General features: G+C 40.5%; 1 protein-coding gene across 1 annotated transcript; it reads right to left on the reverse strand.

Annotated features, from left to right (window-relative positions):
• Positions 1 to 5,462: 5,462 nt before the first annotated feature.
• LOC146058656 (uncharacterized) lies at positions 5,463 to 18,580 on the reverse strand. The gene is made up of 3 exons (XM_083170926.1): positions 18,489 to 18,580; positions 17,469 to 18,110; positions 5,463 to 6,086 (listed from the first exon to the last, which is right to left on the reverse strand). The coding sequence occupies exons 1-2, from the start codon at positions 18,547 to 18,549 to the stop codon at positions 17,488 to 17,490; spliced, it is 684 nt and encodes a 227-aa protein (XP_083027052.1). The 5' UTR covers positions 18,550 to 18,580; the 3' UTR covers positions 5,463 to 6,086; positions 17,469 to 17,487.
• Between the last annotated feature and the right edge of the window lie 2,360 nt (positions 18,581 to 20,940).

The raw sequence follows: 20,940 nt of genomic DNA on the forward strand, positions 1-20,940 counted from the left end.
TTTGGAATGAAATTAAAAATTTTGTGCGTCACTTATATAGAACTGGAAAATGACATTCAGCATTTGTGTTAACTTTACTTCAAAATTATATTAAACATTTAAACATTCAAAATACAGTACACAATGTAGTTAATGGGTAAAACACACATTAATTGAGTCCACAACTGCAAAAAGGGACCACTTCTGCTTTGTGCGCTCAGTTGTAATGTCTGTGCGCACGCTCCTCAAGGTGTGTGCGCGCGCACGTGCGCACAGCTTAGAGGGAACACTGCTCACACCCTGTCTCTCTCCTTCCTCTCCATGACACCCTCTCTCACTCCCTGTCTCTCCTCTTTCTCTCCATGACACCCTCTCTCATACCCTGTCTCTCTCCATGATACCCTCTCTTACTCCATGCACCAAATGTAATCGTTCAGTGGCTGTGTGAGATAATGGCTGAATTCCAACTTTTATTTAAAGGGGCACTTACTTACATGGCATGGTTTTGCCTGGTTAGTGATTGCACCTTTAAAAAAATGTCAGTGCTGACTTCCCATACAGACTCAGAGGGTGAGATTTAATAGGATGAGAGATTCAGAAAGTGAGAGATTTGGTGAGAAATTTCCAGTTTTTTTTAAAGCAGCAATCATTTAAACTGCAAAACCAGTTTGATTGTCGCTTTAAAAAACTGGAGATTTCTCACCAAATCTCTCACTTTCTGAATCTCTCATCCTATTAAATCTCACCCAGAGTCTATTACATTTGCCCCCCTTTCTCTTCATATCATCCTCTCTCACACCCTTTCTTTCCCTTACACACTCTCTCTTTCCCTGTCTCTCCCCCATTCTCTCCTTGACACCCTCTCTCACTCATGGCGGGATGTATCAACGCTTTTCGCACCGTTGACATCCCGTTTTCGCATTCGCCCCCTGTTCGTGTGATGTATGAATAAAGTTTTCGTTTCCTGTTGTTGAAAAAACTCCGCCGGGTTAAAGTATCGCGGAGTTTCCGGCGTGAAAGATCCTCCCACTGCAGTGAATGGTAGCTGAAGCGCTGTGTGATGTACTAACACTCGCAGCGCTCAGCTTCTCTTACATATATTTCGCCTTGTATTGCTGGCGAACTGCTTGTGTCCTGTCAGGGTAAGAGGGATGTTGTATAAAGGTTTATGCCCCACACTGGTATTATACTCCCTATGGTCCTGACACACTTGCTCTGTCCCCTCCTGGCCTGCACCAGTACCCACTGCCTGCCCCACACTGGTATTATACTCCCTATGGTCCTGACACACTTGCTCTGTCCCCTCCTGGCCTGCACCAGTACCCACTGCCTGCCCCACACTGGTATTATACTCCCTATGGTCCTGACACACTTGCTCTGTCCCCTCCTGGCCTGCACCAGTACCCACTGCCTGCCCCACACTGGTATTATACTCCCTATGGTCCTGACACACTTGCTCTGTCCCCTCCTGGCCTGCACCAGTACCCACTGCCTGCCCCACACTGGTATTATACTCCCTATGGTCCTGACACACTTGCTCTGTCCCCTCCTGGCCTGCACCAGTACCCACTGCCTGCCCCACACTGGTATTATACTCCCTATGGTCCTGACACACTTGCTCTGTCCCCTCCTGGCCTGCACCAGTACCCACTGCCTGCCCCACACTGGTATTATACTCCCTATGGTCCTGACACACTTGCTCTGTCCCCTCCTGGCCTGCACCAGTACCCACTGCCTGCCCCACACTGGTATTATACTCCGAGAGTATTTATTTGTTCTACTCGTTCATCAAGAAGTATGTAGTTTAATTTAATTTTTAATTTATTGAACGATCAAGTTACTATTTTTTAATTTGCAGATGGATTTTTCTTTGAATTTTTTGCGAATTATTCTTCTAGCATTGAATTCACAAACTGCAAGGCCTGGTAGCTTACGGAATAGGGTGAACATTCATAGGAGAAGAGAGAGAGTATTTAACAAAAGGAAAAATTTATTTCGGATGAGAGAGTTCAAAATTCGTAAAAAGTACAGATTATCCACAGAAGCTATATTAGAATTGTACAGTAAGATCAGAAATGACATTATTCCAAGAACCAGAAGGAGTAAAGCCATAGATGGTTTAGTTAAGTTATTGGCTACGTTACACTTTCTTGCAAGTGGCTCAATTCAAAGCACAGTTTCTTCAGTCGGTGGAATAAGTCAGTCGTCATTTAGTCGATTTTTTGAAAAAGTGTTGGACGCCATTTTAAAGCATGCCTCGGACTACATTCATTTTCCACATACAGCTGCAGAATGGTTAAATTTAAAGAATTTCTTCTATCAGATAGCAGGATTTCCAAATGTCATTGGTGCAATTGATTGTACCCACATTCAATATTCACCCTCACAGGAAATGGAAGAAATTTCGAGGAATAGAAAAAACTATCACTCTATGAATATTCAGGCAATTTGTGACAGTAAAAACAGATTCCTTAATGTTTTTGCTGCTTTTCCAGGCAGTACACATGATGCATACATATTGCGTCATTCTAAAATTTTTCAAAAATTCGAAAATCAAGAATATCCACAGGGATGGTTATTAGGTAAGTTTAAAAAAAATTAGACTGTGACTTGTTATTATCTATGAACACAGTATTAGAAATCAGTAACATTTTAAAATAATTTCAGTAAATATTAAAGGCTTCTAGGGCCTACTAAAAAGTGATAGAGATTAATGTGCTGTTGTTTCATATGCTTAAAATCATGGTTCAAGTGTGTGACTCATGGCTTGCATTTATTTTGCCATTTTTTTTTTTTTAATTCATTAAATTCATTCTAGCACCCGCTATCTGTGAAAACCTGTGTACTTCATGTTCCCTGCCTGGGGCGTCGCTGTCTGCTGTGGTGTTTCTAGCACAGGTCTGCTTTGCATATCAGTGCTGATATACAGACCACACTTTGCTAGAAACACTAAAGCAGACAGTGATAACCCAGGCAGGGAAGAGGAACTGCATGAGTTTTCAAAGACAGCGGGTGCTAGAATGAACACTACACATGGTATAAATCAAAATGCTCGTTATGCAACTGTGATTAAGCCAAAATTCACGTTATGCCTTCCAGATTGAGCCCAAATTAATTATTTTTCATTCTTTCACCATTCATAGGCGATTCTGGCTATGGATGCAGACCATGGTTGTTAACCCCAATATTAAGACCTAGACACAGGAATCAAAAAAGGTACAATCGCGCACATATTGCAACACGTGGAGTAATTGAGAGATCTTTTGGTATTCTCAAGAGTCGATTCAGATGCCTATCAAAATCTGGAGGTGCTCTGCAGTATTCAGCAGCCAAAGTCTGCAAAATCTTTACTGTATGTTGCATATTGCACAATATTTGCATCTCTAAAAATCTAGAATGTAATGTGCAGCAAGATTACTCAGAGGTGGATGCTTCTTACCCCTCGGATGAACATCATGGATCCACAACTCAAGGGAGTGCAGTTAGAGATCAATTAATTAGTAATTTTTTCAATCGTTAAAAAAATGCAATCTTCTACTCTTGCTGCTTTACTTTAAATTCATATGTTGCCAAAAAGTTTTTACAATAAGTTAAAAGTTAAATTTATAAGCATATCTGTCAAATGTTTTTTGATACCGGCAGATAGTGTCAGATGTTTCAAATGTGAAAGTGTTAAAATGTAGAGTCTAAAAGATCCAGCAAGTCGGTATGTAATTAGCATGTCAAAGACGTACTATGCATACTAACATTAATGAGCTGACTGTATAGATATTTATAAGTCTTATCTTTAGTATTGTTTTAGCATCCTACATATGGTCCAGAGGGGCAGATGTATGAACGGTCGGTATGGGGGAGAAAGGGTATTAGCGCACGTTATGTGCGCTGATACCGCTTCACCACCATGCATGAAGCAGGTGAGATGCGGTAAAGGACAGGGGCGCTATGCTATCAAAATGATATCAGGCCAAATGTATGAACGGTCAGCATCGCTGTCCGTTCTGCATGAAGCCTGCTTTGGCTTCGCCAGCATCAGGCTGGTGAAGCCCTATCTAAACAGCAGGGACAGCGCTGTCCCTGCTGTCAGCTGTGGGCTGCGCTGGGGATCTCGCGTGAACAGCGAGATCCCGCACATGCCCAGTGCGGCCGGCTAGGGGGACAGGAGGGACATCGCCGGAGGGGGGAGTTAACGCTCCCCCGCTTCGGCAGACAAGATGTTAATACATCTTGTCGATGTCCCTTCCTGCTTCGCCTCGCTATTCAAGCGAAGCATGAAGTATCATAGCGGCGCGATAAGCGCTGCTATGATACATCTGCCCCTTTCATAACAGAACAAAGTATGTAAAGTTTCTTAAAGTTGACAGACTCTCTTTCGAGATATTGCATTCCTATAGCATGTAACATTTACAAGGTCTTCGTAACGACAGTATTAAATATATGTAAATTTTTAAAAAAACAAAACACTATTCTCCGTTTTGCTTAAATTTTTATTGCAAAAAATTATTAAATTTGTTAAATAAAACAGTAATAAAATGTATTGTATAAATAACAAAATAAAGCATTGTTCTTGCTTCACATGACATATTTCCGTCAATATTGCAGGTATAATCACGGTTGAGGCAATTAACAATGAGAAATTATAATTTTTACCTGTGTGTTAATTTCAACAATATCCAACTCTGCATGGACTTATATATAAAAGTGTGTTGAGCGTAGCCAGCCACCATGTCCATAGCGTGGCGAGCGTAAGCCGTAAACGGAAACGTGTACATAGCGTGACAAGCTCCATGGGGTTGACCCAGAAAGCATCCATTGGCGGATCTACCAACGCTCAACACGCTTCGGGCATGGTGGTTTGCTAGATAACCCACGGGTTTTTTGAGATTGAGCACAACACTATACAATGTCCCTTTAGGCATTTCGCTTAACTAGTTAAATATTTTCAAAGAGACTCATTTGCTATAGCCATGAAATAAAACACAATAAAATTTAACTTACATGCAAACCCACATTCATGAAACGGGCCCATTAGAAGATATTCATCGCTTTTAAATTTCTTTAATTAACTCTTACAAACATTCACGGACACTTTCACTAATCTATAATGATCCTGCATTATAGTCAGTTAACTCTACACACCTATCAAAAGTCAGATTGTTACCTTGTTGATACACTGTTTGGTATTTGTGTAATAGCTGCACGCACTATTATCTGATTGCAACGTCACGAGAATCGCATCGCATATGACCAAGTACTCTGCGATTTGATATTGTGGGCCGGATGTTGCATAGTATTACATTTAAAAAAAGGGTCCTTTCAATTTCCACGCAATTTGTTGAATATAAACCTGAGGCAATCTAAAAGATCCATTAGGCTCGATGCAAGGTGAGTGAAGTGAGCACCGCAAGGGGTTGCGGATTTATTGCAAAATATTCTGTGTTCCCTTCCGGGACTTCGCCAAGCATTGCACTCATTGCCTATGTTGATTCACCACAGGTTTATATCAAACTCCATGCATATTTGCATAGTTATGAAATGAAAAGGACCCTTTTTTCAAATATAATCCTATCTTAACATAGAATCAGTCCATGTTAACATGGATTTGTTTTGTAAAATTAAATCCTTTGCATCACATTGTATCGCTATAAATTTGGTTGCATGCGATGTGATGGAGTGCAATGTACCCTGTGAAAAAAATTGGGCGTGCAGATATTACACATTTACCCACTGTACAATGAAATGATCTCTAAAACAATAGATTATGTAATGATAGTCTCTAACTTTATCTAGACCATGGTACAGAGTGAAGTTGACTCAAACTTAAACAAATATTAATCTATATAGACCTTATCATAAAGATAAGGAAGATTCTGGATTTGGAATGTTTCCATAAATCCAAGAACGCTAATCGTTTGTAATTTTCAGTGAAGAATTTTTCTAAACAATCCTTAAACTTGTAACAGTTAGAAATTGAAAGGGTAACTAAACAAAATGTACTGGATAATTTTCTCAATTGTCCAAATATTGCAAACTTGAAATTCAAGAGACTTCCTTTTTCCAGTAATATTTGCACTGGTACATCTTCGAACGTAGATGATCCATGTATAAACCTGATGGAAAATTTTTATATATCAATAAAAAATTAATATTTCAAAAATATAGATACAATGACAGTTTAACATTCAAAATTTTGAATATCTTTATTCAAATTATAAACCATAATCGCACACACACAAAATCTATATATATATATGTATATATATATATATATATATATATAAAAGCACTTACCCCCTCTTACAGGAAAGGATTGGAACCAGCACACGGATATGAAGTGAAAGAAAAAACGTGGTTTATTGTACAAGCATTATTGCACAACAGACAGCTGTTCACCTGACAGCCGTTTCAACTGCATGGCAGCAGTTTTCATCAGATGAAAACTGCTGCCATGCAGTTGAAACGGCTGTCAGGTGAACAGCTGTCTGTTGTGCAATAATGCTTGTACAATAAACCACGTTTTTTCTTTCACTTCATATCCGTGTGCTGGTTCCAATCCTTTCCTGTAAGAGGGGGTAAGTGCTTTCATGTTTCTCATATGTACCTGGCACCGGACTATTAACAATTACCTGCATTGAGTGCCATCCTGTGACACATCATTCTATATATATATATATATATATATATATATATATATATATATATATATATATATATATATATATACACACACACACACACACAATATCTATATATATATATATATATATATATATATATATATATATATATATATATATACACATACATCCAAAACTTTTATGTACTTTGTTTAACTACAAGAGCACACCCACCATTGCTCATCCGTATAATTTATTTCTGTAACCTTTACTCTCATATGTTAAAATAATTTTGATCCTGTTTTGAAACTTTTTCAAGACAGCAGTCTCTTATTAGATCTCCATTATTTCAGCAGCCATAATGGAGAGCCTAACACAATAGTGCTGTCTTTTGTAAGTTGCAATTATGGACCCAAAAACGTCAACCTGTACCTCAAATATTTTAACATGATACAATAAATTTTGTTGAGTAAATTTAGATAGATGAAGAATGGTGAGTGCGCTCTTGTACTAGTACAAAGTACTTAAAATTGTTGGATATATGTGGCCGACATGGATTGACTATGATTTTGCATGAGCAATATTTAAAGGACCGAAGCAGTTGCGATTTGGTGGCGCAAAATAAATGACATCACATGCAACCAATCCACATGCCATAATACCTGGGGAATTCAACACATTTTTACATTAACTATCTATGTTACCAAGTAATGAGTCCTTTTTCACATATAAATTTAATAGAAGATCCAATGTTATCATTTCCAAAGTAACTACTGATTTGGAAATACACATGGGCCAATTTTGGCGAGCAACCCAGATGTCGAGCATAGTGAGCAACACATGGGGACGCAGAATCCTTTAACAAATCAGACTACACTACTTAAGCTTTGAACTAGGTTTTATGAAATGGTAGATAATGCCTGATATCCAACAACCAAAGTTTTTGGGTTGTGAGCAAATGAAAACAATATGGACAATATCTATGAAAAAACTAAGATCAGGATGTTTCAAATCACTCCTTTGGACAAACATCCCCTGTTTGCCTCCGCATATACTAAAATGTATAAAATGAAGAGTGTTAAACCAACAACCAATCTACAATTTTAGTTTTCAAACCAAGTATGGAAGTCGAGTTACACACACGCCATTTTAGGATAGTATGGCCGCCATTTTGGTTCGCAGAGTTGCGCAAATAAAGTTTCCATACCCGAGTATGTGTGACAAAGTGGACCAGAAGAGTAGCCATACTATCACACATAAATTCATAATAACATACTGACACTAAATAAAATATAGTTAAAGGTTTAGAACGCCACACATAGCTTAGTTAGCCCTGCATACATCTGTCTGTATCATGTTTAGTACCGTTCCGTTCCGTTTCTTATGCGTAGTATTCCGGTCATTGCGAATATTTCACAATATACACGGCTCGACAGTTATGGACATAATCCATATTCCAGGGACAGTTTCTGTTGAAAGTAGGTAACAAAGGAAACTAGATGAAACCAGTTCTTATCCCTGCTGACGCCGAAACCATCAAACAAAGGACTCTTAAAGTTCACTCCCCTGCACCTATTCAGACCAGGTGCAGCGTCTAACCCCCCAATCACAGCTGAACTGACATACGACCTCCGACCAATGAAAACGGCCTTTGACCTCCCCTTTCTGACCCTATAAGATAGGCGACCCAGAGCAGCCAGGGTCTCTTCGGCACATCTACCTTCCCATGACTTTTCTACCGGACTATAGTTCAGCCCTGAACGATAGTGAGCTCTGACCGGACTGCACTTCGCATATTTGATGAGACGGGTAACGGTTGCATTAACGGTATTTATACTTATTGTATAGTTGGCTGGTTGTGTCTTGTATCTGTATTCTTTCCCCTTAGCAGAGCCTGTTTAGTATTCATTGTTAGCATATTGTATCACTTGTTAAACCTGTATCTTCTATTTCTGTAACCCCCTTTTGTCCATTAGGGACTTAAATACAACCTTTTACGGAGTTCTTATCTCCTTATTTCTATACAGTGGTCGTGTCTGTTTATTAGCATAATAGCGACAAGGTATATTACGGACACTGTCCGATAAGGTATATTCGCAGATTAGAGACAAAGTACTGCGAAGGAATCTCTGATTAAGGTATTGGTTCTTGGTGTACATAATACAATAAAAGGTACGCTACGCTGCGCTACGCTTTGTTCGCACGTAGTTAGGTATAAAGGGTACGTTGGTTGCGGACTTATTACGTAACCAGCGCTTTTCACTTATTGTCTCTCTGGTCATATTTAATCGTCATTAACAATTGGGGGCACGTCCGTCCGCTCCACATTCCAGAACTCAGTACCAGGCGTGCGACCCGACCTATACCAGCAAAAGGGTGGAAGTATTATCCATTGCTGGATAGGCCAGGTCCGCGGCGGTGCGGTGTTCGGGAAGTGCTAGCGCTGAACCCGGAGTACAATAAGTGAAAGCCACGTGTTTTAAAGTATATCATACCTAAGTGTTTAGTAAACTGTACTTCTGCCTGCCACAAGTAGTTTAACGGGGTATAGTGTCTTGGGTTGCTTGTTTATTACAGTATATGTACCACGTGCGATAAGGTTCGCACACGTGGAATCTGTGTTTATTATAGTACATAGAGGATCCCCTCTGTGCAAAACTATAACTTTTATTGTTAGTTATCGCAAAAACAGGGACTCCGCCACGTGGCGACAAGTCCTGGGCCTTTTGCAGTAACGTAAAGCGTCTATTGTGTATTACGCAAGGTGCGCGCGCACATGCCCATATCGGGAAATTTTCGCATCTTTGTACGTGATTTACGGATTAAGTGCGGGATTTATTTCGCATCTTGATACGTAACTTTCGGACAGAGTTAAGGGATATATTCCACATTAAGGCGCAATTACTGCGTATAGCGAAACCCGAGTGCAACCTTGCAAATATACTATAGAACACGTGGGTGGCCGATTCATCGGCGGCCTGTGAACAGCGCATGTACACACGTGGCTGTTCATTGGTACTGCACATGCAGCACACATAGGAACTCAAAGGTGAACAGTATTGAACCACTAGCTTTATTTAAACAGTATAGCAATATACTGTGGATAAGGTGGTGATTAAATAAAGAGAAAATAAGTTTTTTTCTTTTTGTTCATTTTTTTCATAAGCAAGCAACTCAAGCATTATTTTAATAGATTCATATAGCGTATTATAAGGGATTTATACCTGCATAAGTATCTAGTGAAAAGCTACCAGCCTGGGAAGACTTTCTGTACAGAAATATTTCAAATATATGCATAAGACCAAGGTGTAACCAGCGCCCAGTGTGAAAAATAACTGAGGCGAACGGGTGTGTGACGACACGACTCAAGCGCAGTGTAGCCAGTGTAGGACAGTCCAGTTAGGACCGGGTTCACGTGACGACGTGCCCATAGGAACTGCCCCTTCCGTGGAACTACCTATTTTGATCCACTGGGAGGGTACAAGAGGCTAAATCGGAACCCAGTGATCCGATCAGCTACTTTAGAAATACCAGTTTTTGGGGGTACAGGAAAAACAAGTTTTGCTGTGCCCTGGAAAAACTGCCGCACCTTGCAAGTTGGCTAGCAGTTCGCTACTAGTTGAAAGACTTGGTGATTGAGTACATTACCTCGCATAGTGGGCTTCACGCTTGATTGCGGAATAGTGCCATTTTGTGGAGAAGGAGTGATTTGGGAGTGACTCACTGATAAACGGCCCTCCGGTTTCTGCTAGCTGTGAACGTTTATTCCTGTAATTATGGGTAATAACGGTTCACACAGGGATACCGAGTCAGTTAGGGAGGAATCTAGTCGACCCAAAGGGTCGGCGGCTTTCATTATGTGCAGGAAGCACGGTGAACTCGCAGTTGTTTACCAAAATAAATGGAGAAGAATGACACAAGGCAGCAAGTTAGAATTTCCCAGTGTTGGTAGCTTTGATCCAGAAATCTTATCGGCAGTAAAAGATGAAATATGCCTGCTCTCCAGTTGTAAGGAGAGAGTGAAGCATATAGATATTCTTAAATTGTGGCAGAAGGAAGGACAGGAACAATGGGGAATCAGAGGTCTGACAATACCAGATGCAATCAGCCACAATAAAAATGCAACCGCTGCCACAATAGAATCAGCTCCCCCACCCCCATATGTGCCGAAGGGGTTAATGACTCATAAAAAAAACATGAGTAATAATGTATCCATTGCTAACTTGTACGCTGTTTTTACCCCCTATAAGCAAAATACAGATCCAGAAGGGAGATGCCTGACATCAGCCATCCCTTGCGAAGCTAGCAGAAAGGAGAGAGAGGCTGAGACAGCCCAAGCTGCTGCTGCCATTCTGGTCGAGGAGATGGCTGATGCCAGGTACACGATTGGAGACACAGGTAAGTACACACAACACAACACAGAGATAGTTGCTCCTGGGATGTTGTCCAATGGTGCAGGGGGGATAGAGATCCACCCTCTGCACACAGTGGAACCTCCTTGTGGACGGGGAGACGGGGATGAGGTAATGCCTGTAAAGGATAGTGACATGCACAATACATGGACACGATTGGAACGTCATTCAATCATCAAAAATTTCCCTGATCCCAGCAAAGATCTGGCAAAGTGTCAGAAATTTGTAAGGGAGCGAGGAAATTCAGATGAGCCCACCAATAAGGATTGGCGATACATGTTGAGAGCTTGCCTCCCTTCACACATAGATGTCCAGAAGTTCATTCAAGACAGTGGTGTGGAGGGCGATAAGATTTTAACTGAACAGGGCAACCAGGAAAATATACGCCTAATAAATATACAATTGGGTGTATATTTCCCAGCGACAGTTGAAAATACCCTAGGGTTCACCATCACACAGAAAGATGGTGAGTCCACCAGCGGATATTTCAACCGTGCTTTACAGGCATTGCCAAAACACTGTGGTATCCCCAGCCCCAGGGACGGCATACATCTTAAGGGAGGGATTGTCTCTGTGCTGATACAAGGTCTTAGGGAAAATCTGAGAACCAACATAGAACCCAACTGCAGACAAATGTCAATACACACTTTAAAGAAATCTGCTGTTGATCTGGACAAACGATTTAGGACAGAAAGACAAAACCAAACGGTATGTTTCAAATGTGGAAACAAAGGACACATAGCCAGACATTGCAGGGTAAGTAACCATAGGAAACGTAACACATATGTAAGTAACTGGGAGACACAATGGGAGAAGACAGGTAGGTCTCAACACATAGCCATAGCCCCACCTAGTAGCCAACGCCGCCCTAAGCATGACACATATATGCAAACAGGGAGTAGGACACACATACACCCCACATCCAGGTAACATAAGACAATATCTGAGGGAGGAGCCCCAGATATGGGTAAGTGGAATAGTTTAAATATAAAGTTTTTTTGTATCAAACCCGTTAACAACATTCCCTCCTGATCTAGGTTGTTCCAAGCAATTAGTAGCAGCCATTGGGGTAACAGGAAAAATACAACATTACCCACTGACGAAACCAGCGAAGGTTACAATCGGGCCTCTGCATACCAAACACTCTTTTCTGTTGGCTGCAGCGGCCCCGACTAACCTCCTGAGTAGAGATTTACTATGTAAAATGGGATGTGTCATCTATTGCACCCCTAATGGGGTATTTCTGGACACTCCTAGAAATCTTACACAAGAAGTGCAAGATATGCTGGACAGTCCTCAGAGGCTAATGTTGTATTCCACTGTTATAGAGTCAAATCCATCTAAGGTAGCTAAAAACTACAGCACAAATACCGAGTTCCCTTTGAACTAAAGATGGGAAGGACACAGGATCAATGGCAACCATAGCTTCAATAGAAACCCTGTTAAAAACAGAAAGTATAGCGCCCCAAAGTACAGCCTCACCATTCGAAATCTGAGGTTGAGCTGGAAAAATACCCAGTGAAATAACAAGGTTCCCAAAAGAGAACTTTTAGCTAAATACCCCTAGACACAGCCCATAGTCACAACCACACTGGGAAACAGAAAGAAAGGGAGAGCTTACAAATCAGAACAGGAGTTGAAAAGGGTAAGAACCAAATAGTTGAGAGCCAATTCCCCCATAGTGCTAAATCCTGGTGTCATCAAAATAAAAGAAAAATTTTCGGTTGAAAATAAATGTACACATTACTGTCATTAATATTTTCTACCCTTTTTGAGTTTTTCTCTCTCTTTTTCCAATTTTTTTCTCCTTTCCCTACTTTTCTGTTCCAGAAACCTCAGAAAGCCACCAAGCCCCTCCCCCTGGTCTTGCAAGATCGCACCCTGTCCTTACGGCCCACAAATGGGTAAATACCAATACAATGGGTTAATGATCTATTGTTATGTCCTTTCCTCATCCACAGCACCAGCAGTTGGCGATAGACAACTTCTGGTGTATCCTCCTGAGGCAGGACATAAGGTATCTCAGGACGGATTGCGGTTGCGCCTGAACAAGAAAGAGGGAGAGGGGGGGGAAATCTGGGACACATTAGTAACCATAAACCCACAAATCATAGAAAAATAGTTTGAAAGATCTGTCGCACTCCCAGCAGAGAAATACCCCATAAAGCGAGTAGTCAAAAATATATTTTTCCAGTAAATCTTGAACAAAGTCCCAGTATCTTTGAGCATTGCTCCTAATGTTACCCAGGGCAACCACAGCCACCATCTTGTGAAAAGCAGTCCAAGTAATGCACAAAGCATTCCCCTTCTACAAAGAATGAAAAGGGTTGTAAAACGCATTTACATATAAATAGGTGCAATCACAATACCCATGTCTTCACAGACAGATGTGGATAAAGAAGGAGAAACAGGCCTGATTACAGCTTTTGCCATGGGTAAAACTGACACAAGAGACCATGTGATTTAGAATATTAGACCTGCTGAGGGGGCGACAGATATAGTGACGTAAGAAACCTGGTGATGCCAGCCTGACCAATGTCGTACTGCAGTGTGCAATTAAACCCTATTATTTGAGCACTTCCTACTTGTCTACACAGTGTAGTTGCCATAGCACTACTGGTAAACAAAACTGAGAATGTGGTGTTGTGGTGTGTTTTAACTGTTTATGCTCCTCATATAGTCTGGACACTCCTAAAATTCTGCCTAAACATGTGAAAAATATTCATCAGCCAAGTTCACTAAATGGGAACTTGCATTGATGTTACCAGTAAAATGGGTAATATTGTAAACCCAGCAACACTCTTACCAGGTGTGCCCGCCAAAGGCACAAAGGGTGGATTGGTGCTGAGGTTGCTGGAATGGTGGAATTTAGTGGGAGCCGAGACGAATATGATTGCATGACATGTTTGAGTCAGACCTTTTGCAGCAGGCCCCCAAAGGGTGGTAACAACCCATTGGAAGAGGTAATTCATTTTTTTTTCGTTCTTTCCACAACACCGAGAGGGAAAATTGTACACTGGCTATACCGTAATAGATGGAAAAGGCATAGTAGAGGCTGAACCCATTGGACGTCTCACTCAGCAACAGCAGTCTCATTAATAGTACTGCGAACTGAGAGAAAAACAGCCAATATTCATGCCGACTCCAAGTATGTTTGTTGGGGTAATACAGAAGATCTTAGGCCCTATGGCGCCTCAGATGTTTTGTTTCAGTAGCTGGCACTCCAGTGGCGCAAGCGTTGTAAGTTTAAAAGATTTCTGACAGTCACACAGCTGCCGGACAGAGTGGCTGTTATCAAGTGTAAAGGCCACATCTTCGATGAGGATTCAGTGTCACTTGATAATGAACATGCTGGCAAGGCATCTGGGTGAGCCATGCACTCTGCGGATAATGTTTGTGTCCCCCCTGTAAATGTCAGTACATTCACATAGAAATACAAGATTTGTGTCCCCTGCAGGAGAAGCAGTCTGGAAGCCGAAGGGATGTGGACAGGAATAGAAAGATGGACAAGGAAAACCAGTGACTCTGAGAACATGCCAAACTGTCAGGACAGAGATAGCCCATGGCCTGACTTGTCTTGACAGGGAAGGTATGTGAAAAAAAAATGAGTCCGAAATTTCTGGCGTGCCCACAGACAGGTAAGACGACAGGATCATGCCTTACTTGTCTGGGGGGAAAGAAACTGCAACGGTTGTTCCCACAGAGCCATCTCCACATCCCTCCTCCAGCAGGATCCTCTGCAGGTAATACAAAATTGGCTTCGTACAGTCCACTCTAGAAGCATTTTTTTTTTTTTTTTATATATATATATGTGTTGACGTTTGTGTGTATAGATATAGCAGCCCAGAAGCACCCTTGAGTATGCAAGTATATTTATATATATGAAAGGTTTAAGTCATGTATGAACCTTCAGGGACTGATGGTACACCCCATAATCTCTTTTGTAGTAGTAGAATCACTCTCAGAACTCCACCTCATTGGTCCCCATCGAAACATTGCTTGGCGGGCAGCCACAGGTTATGGTAATCCCACAAGGAGATCCTAGACCACAAATGCAAGTGATGTATCCACACCTGGAAAACTGCAGCAAAAGGACTTTGTTGACACCTGTTGTGAACTGTCATAACCATGAACCAGGAGATGTTGTTGTTTCCCCTGCTTTGCCATATACAGGTTGCTTGATAGACCTTTGGAAAGGACCACCCCAGATCTTGTTGACCAGCACTACCTCAATAACAAAGTCGCAGAGAGAGAGATTCGGGTACGTTCGTCCTACTGCCAAAGGAACAGAAAACCAAAAGGTCCTTACACTCGAGGGCGAAAGAAAGAAATCGCTAAGAGGCACCATTTCGGGAGGACTGGAGAGCAGCTAAGGTCAAGCAACCTGTACAAGCTACAAAAGGGACTGTGACACACCCCACTGGTAACAGGTTGGAAGGATCACTAACCAAATTTTTCCTTTCTCAGTTTTCTCTATTGTTGTGGGTCCTATTCTTGTCTCCCCCCCACTATCCGTTATCTTCAAAATCAAGGATACCGCCGCCGCACTGCTGCCAGGCATTGGACGGACGATACAGAGTTCTGAGAGTGTGTTACCCATCCCAGTTTAGGTCAAGGTAGAATCTATAAACTTGATACATTACCCAGGACCGGATGTTTGATAGTGATAATACCATCATACTTAAAAGCATACCAAAAAGAGAGACAACAAAGAGTTCAAGGGTCTGTTGTCACAAACAATACCTACCAAAGGATGCCATATCTGAAAAACGTGTATATGTTGTAACCACCCCTGTTTTTATTTTTATCCCAAAATTGTACATTATCCTTCGTGACCCTGAGTAGATTGTTCGATAAATGCGGCCCATCGTTTATCCATGATCCTGGATCGGCCGAGAGCAGATGGTTTACTCCCCTTATATGTTTATTTCATGGATCCCAATTTCTTTGTTAGGATTATGAATTTCTGTATTGTCGTGTAAAATGTTTTTTTTTTATGTAACAGTTTTATATTTACTGTTAAAGGGTGGACTATGGAAGTCGAGTTACACACACGCCATTTTAGGATAGTATGGCCGCCATTTTGGTTCGCAGAGTTGCGCAAATAAAGTTTCCATACCCGAGTATGTGTGACAAAGTGGACCAGAAGAGTAGCCATACTATCACACATAAATTCATAATAACATACTGACACTAAATAAAATATAGTTAAAGGTTTAGAACGCCACACATAGCTTAGTTAGCCCTGCATACATCTGTCTGTATCATGTTTAGTACCGTTCCGTTCCGTTTCTTATGCGTAGTATTCCGGTCATTGCGAATATTTCACAATATACACGGCTCGACAGTTATGGACATAATCCATATTCCAGGGACAGTTTCTGTTGAAAGTAGGTAACAAAGGAAACTAGATGAAACCAGTTCTTATCCCTGCTGACGCCGAAACCATCAAACAAAGGACTCTTAAAGTTCACTCCCCTGCACCTATTCAGACCAGGTGCAGCGTCTAACCCCCCAATCACAGCTGAACTGACATACGACCTCCGACCAATGAAAACGGCCTTTGACCTCCCCTTTCTGACCCTATAAGATAGGCGACCCAGAGCAGCCAGGGTCTCTTCGGCACATCTACCTTCCCATGACTTTTCTACCGGACTATAGTTCAGCCCTGAACGATAGTGAGCTCTGACCGGACTGCACTTCGCATATTTGATGAGACGGGTAACGGTTGCATTAACGGTATTTATACTTATTGTATAGTTGGCTGGTTGTGTCTTGTATCTGTATTCTTTCCCCTTAGCAGAGCCTGTTTAGTATTCATTGTTAGCATATTGTATCACTTGTTAAACCTGTATCTTCTATTTCTGTAACCCCCTTTTGTCCATTAGGGACTTAAATACAACCTTTTACGGAGTTCTTATCTCCTTATTTCTATACAGTGGTCGTGTCTGTTTATTAGCATAATAGCGACAAGGTATATTACGGACACTGTCCGATAAGGTATATTCGCAGATTAGAGACAAAGTACTGCGAAGGAATCTCTGATTAAGGTATTGGTTCTTGGTGTACATAATACAATAAAAGGTACGCTACGCTGCGCTACGCTTTGTTCGCACGTAGTTAGGTATAAAGGGTACGTTGGTTGCGGACTTATTACGTAACCAGCGCTTTTCACTTATTGTCTCTCTGGTCATATTTAATCGTCATTAACACAAGCCTATAAGAATACTAGTAGGAGCCAATTGGGTTGCAGTTTTTCAAACAACATTTTAACACATTGTCATGCTGCATTAATCTAGCCCTCAGTCTATTTTAACATTGAATAATATTAAAAAATCTGGTCAAATGCGTTGATAGAATGGAATGCGTGATTTGTTAGCATGCATTTAGAACGATGTTATTTCTCCATTTCTAAAATGGGTGGCACAGTACATACATAAGTAACATGGATTTAACTATGTACCTTGTACATTATTCAATGATCAATCTGAAAATTTTTGAGGAATTTTGTGCTGTCGTTTAGGCCGAACCTTCTCTATGTTCCCTTTTGTAGTTTCAAGCAAGGGTGTTTCTTCTTTGTTTTCTATCGAACTATATTCGCTCTCACTACCAATCTGCTCAACATCGTTTTTTATATGGTTATCTATAATATGCGCCTCTTTGCCAAAGACTGTCCCTGTTGTTGTTGTTAAATCTTTCTCCAGGTTTTGATTCTGCAGTATAGCAATCATTGTCTTATGATTTTCAAAGATTTTTTGACCAATTTCCACAACAATATCTGTTAACTTGATGAAATCATGGTGCAGTACATCAAATTGGTTTTCTACAATTTTCTTGTTTAAGGATAAGGCGGAATCAATAAGTTTCTCTACTTTAACATCTTCTGTAACGGTGGTTCCCAATTCCCTTTTTTTGGGTTGTGAAAATTGTTTTATTTTTGTTTTAAGATCACTTCTGTGTTGAAATTTTTCTATGTTACCAGATGAACACGGCATAGCTGTGCTTCCTTCGTCTTGAGATGAGTCTTCAATTTCTACTGTGTTATGTATCATTTGCATAAGTCCACTTGAGTCTTCATGTAGAATGTTAGGTTCACAGAATTGTCCTTTTAAGAGAAAAAAAAGCGAAGTATTTAGAAGAGTTATCTTGCTTTGTAAATTCAAACAAAATAGTATACACTTATATAATAACATCCAATGAATCAAACTGAATTTAGTAATAACTCAACAAAACTACTACTAATTGGAGAGTGAGAGAAACCAATCAGCTACTACCTGCCATTTATTAACCAAAGGTTATTATTTCGCAGATATATTGATTTTTATCTGTCTATATATATCACAAATTATAGCAGTACTTCTGTCCCCATATGTTAAGACGCCTTCATAAATTTAAAAACAACACTCAGCTAAACATTCTTTTTTAATAGCATATAATCATAACCCAAATCTTTAAAATTTTATATTAAATTGATATTTTGTACCTTTTACAATGTTGATATCTTCAGACCTTGTTGTTTTTATCACATCATCCTTCTTGTACATATTAGATTTGAGTTTCTTTTTTTTTGGAGTATTTTTCGATGTTTGTTTCTTTAGTGCAGACCTGGGTGTCTTGGCCTTTAAATCTAAATTACAAACAATTCATTATTTGACATACTTTTAAACTTTTGATAATATGAGAAAATAAAAACTTACCTTGGTGTACAGATACTGATTCCTCAGTGTCTATTGCTTCTGATATCCCGCGGACTGAATATACAGATAATTTCTCAGATAATCGTGTTTCCCATGGAGACATATCAATTTTCAAAGGAGGTCCACCACCAGTTTTTTTTGAATGAGCATGCATTTGAGACATTTTCTTTTTGATGGCTATTTTGCAATCAGAATACCTTTTCTTACACACGTGAGCTGAGCGAGGAATCTTCCCTACTGCCGAAACATGTAGCGCAATTTTTTTCCAAGTTTTTTCTTTCAATTCAAACCGGTAATTTACTCCAGACTGTTTTCCGAATAAAATGTGATAATACTTCAGCACCCCTTCTACTAGTGCTTCATTTTCATAGTAACTAAACCTTGGAGCCCTTTTTGAATTTTGTTGGCTATTCCCACATACTGATTCGTCATCAGAGGTTGTGGGTGAATAATTAGAGCATTCGTCTGAAACATCCTCTTCAAAGGTTGGAGAGTCTGACATAGTATTCTAGAGAAATATAACGTACAAATATTATACTAATGCAATATTTTCAATTTTATACATTAGACATATTTTAGACATATACGTCTGTAGTGTTCCTTCTAGGAACATGGGCAGGCAGGGCACGCAGAATCATGGGGCAGCGTTGAAGGGGGGGTTCCCTTCCTGCCAGAGTCACAAACGCGACGGGACCGTCCCCCTGACGTCATATACGTGGCGGGACCGTCCCTGCAACGTCACAAATGGGGCGGGCCAGGGCTCCCCGGGGGTTTAGCAGTGCCGGGGAATCGCCGTGCACCGCTATATACAGCAGCGCCGGACTTTCCCAGGCACATCTAGGCAGGCTGTTTTAGCATGGTGCTGCCAGAGAGGCAGGGCACATTTTGGCCCTTCAAAAATCAGGCAGGGCACAGCGCCCCGCTAAAACAGCCTAGCGGGAACACTACGTATGCTTTATAATCCTCCAATGTCATAGGAACTCGTATTAGCGGCAGTATATACGGGCGCTAATTCGAATTATTTGTAGCAGCACGCACGGATCATTCAGATCCCTGCACACTTCGATGTGTAAATAAAAAATGAAAAAGAAAAGTAAATAAAAATAAATAAATAAATAAAAACGGGGTAGGGTCTCTACCACAGCCGAAACCATCACCGGGCACACAGCCTGGAGCCGGTAATTAAAAATCAGGGAACACAATAAATAGGGGTTCCCTGATTTTTAACAACCAGCCCCAGGCTCATCATATAACCTAACAAGATATAGGTTGCATTCATATGTGTAATGTTTAGCAAGATATGTACACAAAATAGTGTTGATATGTGCAATATTTCAATATATATATATATATATATATATATATATATATATAAATAAAAGTCATCCTTAAATATAAACATTTATATATAAACATAATTTTTAAACATTATTGTGATTTTCCATTCATTTAGACCAGATCTGGCTGTCATTCCTTTTAGTACATAGCCACAGCCCTCTTGCATACATACATACATGCATACATACCATATATACACCACCACCCTCATACTGTACATACCATTTACACACCACCACCCTTATACATACTGTACATACCATTTATACACCGCCACCCTCATACATACACACTGTACATACCATATATACACCACCACCCTCATACATACCATTTACACACCACCACCCTTATACATACTGTACATACCATTTATACACCGCCACCCTCATACATACACACTGTACATACCATATATACACCACCACCCTCATACATACCATTTACACACCACCACCCTTATACATACTGTACATACCATTTATACACCGCCACCCTCATACATACACACTGTACATACCATATATACACCACCGCCCTCATACATACATACTGTACATACCATTTATACACCGCCACCCTCATACATACACACTGTACATACCATTTATACACCGCCACCCTCAAACATACCATTTACACACGACCACCCTCATACATACATACTGTACATACCATTTATACACCACCGCCCTCATACATACATACTGTACATACCATTTATACACCGCCGCCCTCATACATACATACTGTACATACCATATATACACCGCCACCCTCATACATGCCATATACACACCACCACCATCATACATACATACTGTACATACCATTTATACACCGCCACCCTCATACATACCATTTACACACCACCACCCTCATACATACATACTGTACATA

Source organism: Crinia signifera, chromosome 2 (genome assembly GCF_055691185.1).
Source record: "Crinia signifera chromosome 2, ASM5569118v1, whole genome shotgun sequence".
Lineage (NCBI taxonomy): Eukaryota > Metazoa > Chordata > Amphibia > Anura > Myobatrachidae > Crinia > Crinia signifera.

Excerpts from the sequence above, each read along its gene's own strand:
- LOC146058656 (XM_083170926.1), bottom strand. The coding sequence starts at position 18,549 with ATGTACAAGAAGGATGATGTGATAAAAACAACAAGGTCTGAAGATATC. Across the intron at positions 18,111-18,488 it reads AGATATCAACATTGTAAAAG|GACAATTCTGTGAACCTAAC; the intron begins GTACAAAATATC and ends TTCTCTTAAAAG.